At 31.4% G+C, this 12,864-nt stretch overlaps 1 protein-coding gene across 1 annotated transcript; it reads left to right on the plus strand.

The window, feature by feature from the left end:
- The first annotated feature begins 7,332 nt into the window (after nucleotides 1-7,332).
- LOC139490040 (uncharacterized) lies at nucleotides 7,333-12,555 on the plus strand. The gene is made up of 6 exons (XM_071276892.1): nucleotides 7,333-7,384; nucleotides 8,570-8,768; nucleotides 9,842-9,924; nucleotides 10,557-10,634; nucleotides 11,228-11,242; nucleotides 12,352-12,555. The coding sequence occupies exons 1-6, from the start codon at nucleotides 7,333-7,335 to the stop codon at nucleotides 12,516-12,518; spliced, it is 594 nt and encodes a 197-aa protein (XP_071132993.1). The 3' UTR covers nucleotides 12,519-12,555.
- Nucleotides 12,556-12,864: the final 309 nt, after the last annotated feature.

A 12,864-nucleotide genomic window follows, 5' to 3' on the forward strand; every position in this document is an offset into this window, starting at 1 on the left:
CCCAACTCTTTCTTTTGCTGTTGATTCGTTTTTATTCTTGTGATTATACTTTGCATAGAATCGTGTTAATAAGAAATTCACGAATTGAAATATTCACCGAAGTAAATGTTTTTCTATTGACATATATGTAGACTTGAAAAAATCAAATATTCAAGAATATGCATTTGTTTTTTCAATTTACGAAAATGATACGATTAGTGAAAAAGAGGGGAAGTTCAAACATGAAACTTGCGGTAATCAAATGATATGTCCCTGTAAACAAAACAATATCATTCAATTGGAATTTACTGTTACGTTTAATACACGTTGACTTATACTGAAATGAAAACTTAGAGGCGAAAGATACCAAAAGGATATTTAAACACATACGTCAAATACAATTAACAGTGCCATGGCAAAAAGGTAAAATGACGAAAACAAATCCACCAAAACAACAGTAGACAAACCAAAATATAGAAAATTAAAGACTACACAAAACCAACCACAAGAAAAAGACTGGGGGTGATCACAGGTGCCCTGGACGTGTAATCATATCCTGCTGCACATATGACACTTCTTTTGTTACTCAAGTATAAAAGAACAAAATTGTTGGATAGTCTGATTCGTAGGTTTCATTCGAGAAAAAGAAAACGGGGTTGGTTAACAATTGTAACATACCGGTATCCGTCATCATCTGTGAAAATGGTATTCCATTACGGTCAACCAACTTGTGATGACGTCAATTAAGTAATCGACGGGATGATTTCAACATCGCTTCCTTCTTTTTAAGAAGCTCTTTCAGCAACTTATGGACAAAATAACAAGTCGGCCAGAAAGAGAGCGTAGATGGTTCCTTTGGAATGCCGATTGTGTAACGAAAAACACGTCCTTCAAACGAAAGAAAAATGTTGTTAATCAAGCAATCAAGCATATTATTAATGTCACGGACATATGGATGTTTCCTTCCCTTAAATAATAAAGTAATATCTACGTTGGCTATTTTTTTAAAACAATGCAGAGCCAAATATTTCAATTTGTATTTTAGTTTGGAGTGTGGAATAATTTTTGTGTGAAGTGTATCGATATGATAAGTTTTAACACAATTACTGATTATAACCTGATCATGGAAAACGATTATATTAATTCAACCACTTAGCAAGTATCGTTGACTGACCAAATTCCAAAGTTTAAATAACAGTTTTTGAATCACAATTGTTATCAAATAGTTCGTTTATATGTGTGTTGACATTTGTTTTTGTTGCAATTCGGTGTTCCTGTAGTTCCTTTGTTTTCCTCTTATATTTGGTGTGTTTTCCTTGGTTTTGGATTAGAACCCGGATTTCTCTCAATCGATTTATGACTGCTGAACACCAGTATACTACTGTTACCTTTATATAATACTAGCACATTATTTTATACATTTCAAATAATATTTATGATACGCAGCTGTCACAAATTCGAATAAAATAAACTACTTTTATCCAAATAAGGGCATTCTAATTGAATGAATCAAATGGTTCTCATAGTTATTTTGTATAAACATAATCTGAAAGTTGGTAAAAAAAGAAATATTAACACAAAATTGATTTTTCGGATCGTGAAAGATCACATACCGCTTTTTGAAGATCGTGAAATGGATCGTGAAAGATCTGATGCTACGGAGACGCCAAATTATTGTTCAATTATATGATAATTAATATTTGTTATTGATATTGAGAAAAACTAGATTGTCCAAGATCCTAAATAATTTTAATCCTTTTAAAGTATTAATATTTTCAAAAAAATGAAAAGAACAAGAATGTGTCCCTAGTACACGGATGCCCCATCTGCACTATCATTGTCTATATTCAGTGGACCGTGAAAAAGGGGTAAAAACCCTTAGTTGGTATTAGAATAAGAAAGATCATAACATATGTAACATGTGTACTTCGTTTCAAGTTGATTGGACTTCAACTTCATCAAAAACTACATCGTCGAACAACTTTTAACCTGAAAAGGGACAGACGGACGAACGAACGGACGCAAAAACGAACAGACAAACATACGGACGCACAGACCAGAAAACATATTGCCCATAAATGGTGCATAAAAAGAAATAACAATTACGGCAATAAGAAAAGACAATGGTCAACAAAACATTGACCTCATGCATCATTTTGCAATGTTCGTTCTATGTTATTTGGCCTTTTGCTTATATACATGTATGCTAGATTCACGGTATTTGGTATATGGTGTACACGTCTGTCTGCATTTTTGATATATATATATGACGTCAGTTTTATTTGATATATTAAATGATACTAAGATGTCTATGTCTGGCTGTCGGTCAGGGTTCATATACTTTCGACCTTATGTTACAAATTAATTGGCCAAACATAACTTTTACATTTGTCAGTTTCTAAGGTACTGTAAGGATAGGAACACCTATATATGATGTACGGGATGTTTGTAGAGATCTGTATGGCATGGTTCATCTGACCTCCACCCCTTTTATGAACCATTGACATTCTAAACCGTATTTGACACGTCTAGTAAAAACCCTTAATATTACAGACGATCAACAAATATACAATCATAAGTAAAGCAGACGAGACATTTCAGCATTTTCGCTCTGGTATTCTTTAGTCTGTAGTATATAGTTATCTCATTGGAAATCAATCCACATCTGCTACGTTGTATATACAGATACATAGAACTTAAGAAAGTACTGTTGCACAAAATGTTGGTTATCGTTTAATCTCAAATAGTTCAGGAAAGATGCTGTTTTTGTAAGTTTTTGGTTGGTGGTTGGCATTTTTGTTTGAAGGTTGCATACCCACATCATTGGCTAAATAACGGCTGTTTGCCTGAACTGTACTAGATCGATTCTTAGAGCTGAATTTTTCACACTGAATAAGACACGTTTTGAGGTTTTTCATAAACTTTCGAGGTAAAGTAAAATAGTTACAGGCTCCAACTAGTTGCAGGTATATCAAATGTTAAAAGAATTATTGATTTCTGATTACTAGTATTAAGTCTGGTCACGCATTATCTTTCACGATCAAAATAATGCGTTGCTTGATCTTTCATGATCAAGTTTGATGAAAATTCAACAAAATTCAAGGTTTTCATTAACAAATTAACGCTTTTAAGAGATGCGCATACTTTTATTTTACTGTACTATCAGATACACCAAAGATTAAATTTCAAATATATTATGCTATATTGAAATATGACCATTATAGGTACAAATAGCGTGTTTTTTAAAATTAATTCCATAGACATGCATTGCGCCTTTTGTGTTTTTTTTCATAAAGTACTGCATATTTTCTTTAAATTATTGCACAGTAATGTTGAAGAAATTGAACCATTTTGACAAACATATTTTTTTGTTCGGTATGTTCTGCGTTTTAAATTTTTTTCACAGATTCTGAACTAGAATTTACATTAAACGTCTTTCACGATCCGGTACCAGAGCTTTCACGATCGTCTCGCAATACTTGACCACCGTTAGATATCCCTTCAAAATCATTTCTCTCGTTAAACTGAATGACACCCGTGCTTTGGGCGTTTTGTAAACAATAAACTTTACCAAAACATGGAAAAGCGAGTGAGTAAAATTTGTTTTAAATTTTAAAACTCTGTTAAATACTAAACTAAAATTCTTGCTTTGTATAACGTTTCACTTAAGTATATTTACAAATTGACTTGTCCCTTTTATTCAGTTTTATTAATGCAACTTGCAAATGTCTTAAAAAAGTCATAATTATTTAGTGGAATAAATTTGAACGGTAAAAAGTCCAAAAATACCGAACTCAGAGGAAAATTCAAAACGGAAATTCTCAAATAAAATGGCAAAATCAAAAGCTAACAAACACCAAACGAATGGACAACAACTGTCATATTCCTGACTGGGTATAGGCATTTCGTATGAAGAAAATGGTGGATTTGACCTGGTTTTATAGCTAGCTAAACCTCTCACTTGTATGACAGTTGTATACAATTCCACCATACTAATAACGATGTGTGAACAAAACAAACACACATAATAGGTAAATATGACTTTAAATAAATAAAAAACATAGTCTATCATTGATAATCCAGTCTAATAGTTTTATATTTTCAAAATATTTGATCAACAGTGTCTTTTCGCCAATTACCGATTTAATTTTGTTTTATACACATTTGATACAGATTGTTTCTCTGTGTAATTTATAGATTTTTTTTACACAACACAATAGACAGTAGTCCATACAAAGATGAAGATGCAATACAGTTCTTTTTTTTTTATCCAATTCTAAATTTAAATAACTTATGATGTCAAAAATGTTCATCTGAACCATAGATTGAATAAAAAAAAAGAGGTTGATAAAAAATATGATCAAACAAATGAAGGACAAACACATTTGGTATTTATATTTATATTTGTGAAAATATATGTCCGTCCAAAGGGAGGCAACTGAAAAAGCATCTCGAATTTCATGACAAATTATGGCGATAGTAGTTTACCTATGTTCAAATCTGGTTAATCGATTATTAGAAGACACATTATGGTGACAAATGACAATGTAAAACAATTCAAACGAGAAAACTAACGACCTAATTTATGTACAAAAACATAAACGAAAAACAAAAATGTAACACATAAACAAACGACAACCACTGCATTACAGGCTCCTGACAGGTTTCAAATATATATACATATTGACCTGGTTAAAGAGATTGTATTCTTATCCAAGTATTAATTGTTTGTATATAACATTTCATTAAAAGAAAGATAACATAGAAATTACAATTTACATGATCTTTCCGTGTATATTGACTTTCATGTAATATCATTAAAATATGTCGTAAAGACTTAGTCACCTTAAGAATGATTTAAATAAACATGTATATTTTTGTGTTTATTTCAAGGAGAAAGAAGACAGGCTGTGACACAACAGCTTGTAATACACGAGTTACTTTATTTTATGCTTAAATGTATAATAAACAAGATAGGGTTTATCAGTACGGTGATTTTAGATTTTGAACTGAGATTATATGTAATTCGTTATGTCAACTTTTTGCTTCTCATGTTATTTCAATAACATTTTACCATATACAATATACAGATCAATACAGGGTTTGGGAAGGTGGTGGGTTATTTGCAATGTTAGGTCAGGAATAAGAAGATACAGTTGTGACATGCTGTATTGAAAAAGGGTGTAAAAAAAATGTATGATGTTGTGAATTAAAAAAAATTTTAAGATAAAACTGTATTTATTGATCCTCAGAAACTGCAAGATTAACTATTTCTCGAATGAATGTGCCATATGTTTGATGTCCACGATTTTTCATGTTGGTATACTAGGAAACCTTATTAGACTGCTACAGGTCATTCAGAAAACACAATATAGTAGTCTATAAATAAAAATCAACGAGCAAATAAATATCTAACAATGGTACAGTACAGAATAACACCCTGGGTCTAAATAATACTTGGACAAGGGAACATACTTGAATATTCTATTGTTATCATGAATATTGTTGATAAAAGGCAACGCAATAATAGGTCTCAAGGCAAACGTATCAATCTTAATCAACGAATTTGGCATTGTATGTATTATACAGTTGTTGATCTTCTATCTATACTTAAAAACAATGGTATGCATACATTTTTACTCAAACTGAGTCAAATAACAATTAGTAAATCATATGATATTTTCAAGTAGTATGACACTGTCTCGTTCATCAGTCCATTCTAAAAATATACGAGGATAATTACAGCTTTTTTCCACCATAAGCTGTTACATCGATGAACCTGAAGATATTAATCGAAACTTTCTGAAAATTGAATACATTTAAAGAGGTATTGATTTCATCAACTTATCGAGTATATTTAATGAATCTACAATTAAAATTTTATACCTCCCTTCTTTGCTAACACAGAGTCATCTATTATTGCGATACATACAAAAACACAGCAGAAGATTATTTATTGATTATACGTCAATAACATCTGACGTCAATCTAGAAAATAATACTTCTCTAACTTTAAACTTCAAAACTGCGAATCGTCGCATTTTTATTTGTTCATGCTATTACGGTGACCTCTATATCGTTCAAGACCAAGATGTTTAAAAAGTTTGAAAAAATATCATTCTCCATCTTAAACAAATGTATAACCAAAAAAACCGAGTATCTTTGAACAAAAATACCACAAATAAGCCATCTAAATTTAAACAACTTTGACTGATGATTGGTACCTTTATTTAATTTCCATTTCTACCCACCCAGGGATAACTTGGGAATAGAAATATGGCCACCTTTGGTCTCTTTTGAATCAACAGTTTAATCCTTTCAAAAGTGGTGGTGTGTCTATTTGGTTTGGAGAATATATAGATTAGCTGATATGTTCAGATAGAATTGAGACATAACATTCGAATATTCATATAGAGGGAGTGCCAGGCGCTCAGTACACTAGAGACCCTGAAACAATTATTTGTGGTGTCTGAAGCTGGCTGATTGCAAACGAAATTTCTGTAACGAAATAACTTAACTTATTGTCTGTTTCCAGTAGCAGTCATTATTTACAGCTTTCTTTTTGGTCGACCCCTATTATTGGACCTACATATTGTATTTGCATTTGTCCTGAATATGCATGGAATATTTGCCAATAGACGTTGTTGTTATTTTGTTTCACAAATACTTTCATTTACTAGTAAATCGTATGCAAAATCATTACAAGCCTAAAACTACATGCACAATTATTAATTTCAAACCTATAGAAATAATAATCTCATCATATATATCAGGATAATAATTTTGTACCCCAGACGCGTGGTTCGTCTTTAAAAAACTGACCAGAGACGCTCGAATCAATATATAATAAAACCAAAATAACGTTCAAGGTTGAAGGACATGTAAAATATAAAAAGTCTACCAACAAAATAATCATTAGAAAAACATTTTGTTTTTGTTGTATTTAAATTACTTGTACATTTTACATATTGTCAAGGTTAAAAGAACAAATGGTAAACACAGACTGTTGCGAGTGAATACATCGGAGTCTATAGGTTCCACAAGGTTTGCTTCTTTTATTTATTTTTGGGGTTACATAACATTTAATGTAAAAGAAACCAACAAATGCCATAGTGAGCATTGTAGTAGATGCTAATGAGAAAAAAGAAGAAGGAAATTCAATTTGTTGTGAAAACTACTGATTGCATTAATATTAACCTTTTATCGCCTTTATGTTAATAATGGCAATGAGTTAAATAATGTCGAGGCCAACATGTTCAAATAACTATAAAACATTGACACCTCTAGCATGCTGATTATAAATACATGTACAATAAAGGTACATAATTAGAGAGCAAAATCACGATCAAAGCAATGACGACGCTAGTGAATTTACTTCTTTGTATAGCTGCTCTGATTGTACCTGGTAAGTTATTATTGCATATCTTTTATGGCTGATGACTTATAGATTCTACTTAATTGATTTTTAATTACATCTTTATACCAGTGTTGAGAAACACGTATCACTGGTTGGCTGTAAATACCTCTTCTTCTTTTCCAGATAGAATGGGAAAATAAATCTAGCATTTGGCAAGAGTTTTCTTTCTCTTTCAACTTTAATTTGTATTTTATATCAACATGACAAATGGACCAACTCATCGTTAAACCAACTAGTATGATCATGCCTGGATAGCACAATAAGTACAATCGGGATCAGATGATTGCTGCTTATCATACAGTTATGAAAGAAAAAAAACGTGACTGAACAATAAGAGGTTTTAAAATGAAAATATCTATCAACTCATTAATAACATTTGATAAGTTTATCAAGACATTCTCCGCCTTTAAGTTATGATTGTCCTACCTTTAGACAGTGTTCCCATTGCAAAACAAATATAATAAAATTTGAAATTTGAAATACTATAAATCTTAAAATTGCTTAATGATATTAAATGTGTAGTTTTTGTCTATCAATGCCTTTCTTTCGCAATGATAACTAAATTACAATTATTGTCTAGCAATGTATGCAACTCGTACACGTATATGTTCCCAACTTTAACCCGGGTATTTAAAGGCTAATGTAAACGTGTAATGATATAAAACAGTTTCAGTTGGTAAACTCTTGAATGCTGAAATAAAAGTGTAGCCCTTGTGGTCAGTAAGTTATGGAATTTTGCAAACACATAAAATCTCAGGTCACCCGTCTTGCATCAATACGCATCTATATTGAACTGAAACAATTTACAGTTTGAAAAATGAGCTTATGAATGTAAAATGACCAACTTTTGTTAAGTATATGTTGCTTACGCCATATGTTTTCCGAGTAGAATATGTATGTTGAACATTGCAAATGAACACAACATGGTAAATACAATTTTTACGGGCTAGTCATTAAAATTGATTTACAGTGTAATCATCACAGGAAACTGTTATTTTAAATAGGTGTTTCTTCTTATTTGATTTTGAAATCAGGAATACTCGTCGACAAATGCTAAAAAAAAGTGAACTGAACTATGAACATAACGGTTTGCTAACAAAGACATAATATAAATTTCCAAATATGAAATGTTGCTCTGTTTTCTTGCAATTAACTGTCCGCATTTTTTTTCAGGATCTGCATTGTGTAACTTTCCATGTGAATGGATTGGTAAAACATTTATGTTGGAGGATCAGCTAGGTCAAGTTGACTTAGCTTCAAATTTGAATATTACATTTAGTAAATTAAATAGTTCAGAGGCTACCACGACAATTCTAGGCTTCACTCTTGGTCTTGCATGTATAAAGATTGACGGAAATCACCTTTTGTTAAAGTAAGTTTTCTGTTAATTAACGGACCGTCTGGTAATTAACGTACAGAACCTTTGGTTACAGTAAGTTGTCTGGTAATTGACGAACGTGAAAGGGGAACTGGAATATGGTTATGACATAAGGAACATATCTGCTATCATTTTTGAAACGTATATTCCATAACGGTCAACCAACTCTTGATGGCATCAGTAAAAATTACCAAGGGAGGATTTCAACTTCACCATTTGGAACTGTTTGTTTAATAGCTTCCTTGAGCCCACAATCCTCTATCAAGGAAATCATGATAGGAAATACAAGCCCGGGAATATCGTTTCAATTGGGAGATATACACTCCGTATGCAGGCGCTGGTGGGACGTGTCTATATAGAAATAGAAAGTTTACAATTGAGAAGCTGAAATCATTTCTTTTGTTATAAAGTTTAGTTTTCTACCGACCCTCATTTTCAATTTGTAGATGTAAGTCAAGATAGGAGGCGGACTTAACTGTATCTTTTGTTTTCTTTATCTGTAGTTCGATGGGATGGATGCGTTTAACTTAATCACCAAATTTTGTAACCTCTCCATAGAGATATGTCACGCTATTTCACTACATGCACCTTTGTTGCTCACCTGTATCTACTATTGTTTTGGAAGTCATAATACATAGTATTAGATACCTTAATAGTGATTGGGGCCAGGTTTGGTTTAATTTATTTTAATTTGGCTCAATAGTTAAATAAAAAACAGATGATTTTTTTAAAATAAATTGCTGAAAATGACTTTAAAGGACTTTAAAGGACATGAATCAAATGAAATATTAATTAACGATTATTGTCATGTTGTCTTATTAGTAGATCTTTCTTTTGGTTCTTAAGCATCACTGGCTTTCCAATAATCATGTATTTATAGCACTTTTTTATGAAAATTATTTCTTTGTTCAGAATACACAACTATGATTCATTGTCAAACATGTATGAACAAAACTTCAGTTTAATACGAGTGGGTCTAACTGAAACGGCTAAGTATGTACATGTATCTAGATCTGTTACATGTAATGAAATGAATAACTTAATGTTTCATATGCATGGTTTTACAGATGGTCTACACCAGAAGGAGATGTCTACAATTGTTTGACAGTGAAGATTGTAAGCCCTGATGTGTTCACATTTGTTTTTAGAGGTGAGTGTTTTACTTTCAGTATAGATAGCTAAGATTATTTTTATCAAATGAACTTAGAAGAAAAGCATAACACAAGTTTTCTACTGGACAGATTTGTTTCAATCGTAGGTTTAAATAACTGAATGTTAAAGAGTTAAGGATATATTCTGGAACAAATGGTTTCAATTTAACGTATTTGAAAATAATGCATAAAATATGATGGGACAATAAGGTGCAATAGAAAGCTCTTTTTACATGCATGGAAGACTATATTTCAAAATCTTCATGTCATTATAAATTTCCATCTAAGACATCGTTAATGAGGATGATATATGCAAAATATAGTAGTACTATTTCAAAGGGTATTCTTCGCTGAGAAATGGAAAGTTGTAAATAGTTTCTAGTTTGAATTTTTTTTTTTAATTCTGTCTTTGGAAGGCATCTGTCAAATTTCTACACCATATTCCTAAAACAATCACGTTTACCTTTACCCCAACATCAGAGATATGTATGTTATAGTCAGTTACGTCTCTCAATCTGTATCTCCCCCTTAAACAAATATAGAAACGTATTTTTATTACTAGAAATGCAATGCAGTTATTTCAATTTCAAACAGCTGTCTGACTCATTTGTATTAATTTGTTTATTTGAAGAAGTCGAACGAGATGACGATTTTTGCATTGCTTGTTACGAGGCTAATGATAAAAATGCTAATTTTGGCGCAGCTAGAGGTTTGTATACATTTGTATTTATTTCACCTGTGGTTCAAATGATCAAATACCTTTAAATGAAACATCAATTCCATTTTACGACTTGTATTTTGATAGAAATATGTTTTATAAGTGATTAAAGGAAGTTTCATTTAAACTAAAAAATGTCGATGTTGTGCATTTGATTTATTTATTTGAAATCTTCTATATGGTTTATGCTTTGACGTCCCAAATTTTAGCTACATTTGGTTCCAAGCCCGATAAATTTAATTTATTTTAGCAACCCACATTGAAATCGAAAACATATTTCATCATGTGTACATTCCCTATCATTAAGAACATTAAGATAAACAAAGATATGAACGGTTTTTATAAAAAAAAAAAAAGTTTTTTCTCACAGGGTTAGAAACCACAGACCTAAACATGAGTTATTTGTTTTGACTTTACAAATGTTAAAAACTTTTAAACGATATATAAGCTGCAAAGAAATTTGAAGAATTGAATTTCCTCATTCATTTATAATATCGAACATTTTATATTGATTTTAGTCTAATTTCCTCATTCATTTATAATATCGAACATTTTATATTGATTTTAGTCTAATTTCTTTTCAGCCAATGGTGCTAGAGGTAAATCTAATTATATTAAATAGCGAAAAAGTATTGTGTTGTTCACTCCATTGAGTATCTGAGTCAACCTCAGTATCAGAGCCAAATCGAAATAGGACAAGGGACCAGTTTAACGTTGACATTTTATATCAATCTTGTTTCTTTTTTTATTTAAATTATTATGCTAGGTTAAATATGACTATTTATCTTACCTCCTATACATTTCCAGGAATATGATTGGTTAAAATCGTCCGCGTGCAAACCATGTATATTTGATATTAGGTTAGTAGGGAGGCGGGGCTTATCTCATACACGGTTAGTAGTGGAGTTACGTCCCTTAATATTCCTTATTAAGTAAGAAGGAGGCGGGGCTTATGTCATACACGGTTAGTAATGGTGTTATGTCCCTTTGTAAAAAACAAAACGGTACTGAGAAAAAATCTTAAAAGTTCCAACAGACGAAGAAATTGATGATTAAGATTGAAACAAATTCATAAAACACATTTAAACCTTACAAGTCGTTATTGTTGGAATCTGTTTTTGTAGGATCAATGGAAGTATTTTCTTAGCGCTAACAGTATTGAAGACTTGCTCGTTTTGAGAATCACTAGTCTTAATTTCACACGTTAAGATAGTCGGTAAGATAAATTCGTTACACAGTGTGCTAGTGACGTAATACGGTATATATGGGGTCAGTAAATTCCATATGGGGATTCGAGCTTCGCTCTCATCCCATATGGAATTTACTGGCCCCATATATACCGTATTAGGTCACTAGCACACTATGTAACTAATAATATCTATGGAACCATAACTGAAATATTGTACATTTTGTTTTCATGTAAAGAATATAGTTTCCATATAAAACGAGTCTCGATTCGCACTGAAGTGACCCTCTATCCTTAAAACAAGCGCGAATTTTGACTGTTACTTGCCCATAAATATTTGAAATTATTTGATACAGTTCCGAATAAAAATTGCATGTTTTTACATGTATAACAAATTATACGGATTTTTAAATTTTATTTAAAGCCTATCTGTTTCCAACCATTACATATCATAGTCTGACACTTACAATGTTTTTAAAATTTAACATTATTTTACAATTATATTTTATGAATCTTTTATAGACGCTGCAGATGTTATAACTTGCGTAGAACGCCCCAAAATATGTGCCACATATTGCAAGAGTCTTGGACAGCTTGAAGAGTGCCGCCCACATGGGTATTATCACTCAAGGTATCAAAGACCATCATACAATAATCGAAAAATGAGACCATACAGAAAGAGATATTAGAGAAGGATATTGGGAAGAAATACATGCTATTGCCATTATTCACAGTTGTATATGCAAAATAAACAATTTGAGCATCAACATATTTTTTTTGTTTTTTTTATCGTTATTTACATGATGAGATTATATAAATTACATTGCCAAGGTAAATGCTTTCAATTTGGTATAGAATAATTGCTAAACCTTTTTTATGGGTTCGTTATTCATGTGCTGCGTGGTTGGTTTCATGTCCTTCATGTCCTCCTTTTCTAGTGGAAATAAGAGTTACCGATTATTTTCATACTGTAATAAAAGACAAAAAATGACTATTATTACCTGAACACATATACAAGTCGACATTTGAAACCAC

This window comes from Mytilus edulis, chromosome 9, assembly GCF_963676685.1.
Source record: "Mytilus edulis chromosome 9, xbMytEdul2.2, whole genome shotgun sequence".
In the NCBI taxonomy this organism is placed as follows: domain Eukaryota; kingdom Metazoa; phylum Mollusca; class Bivalvia; order Mytilida; family Mytilidae; genus Mytilus; species Mytilus edulis.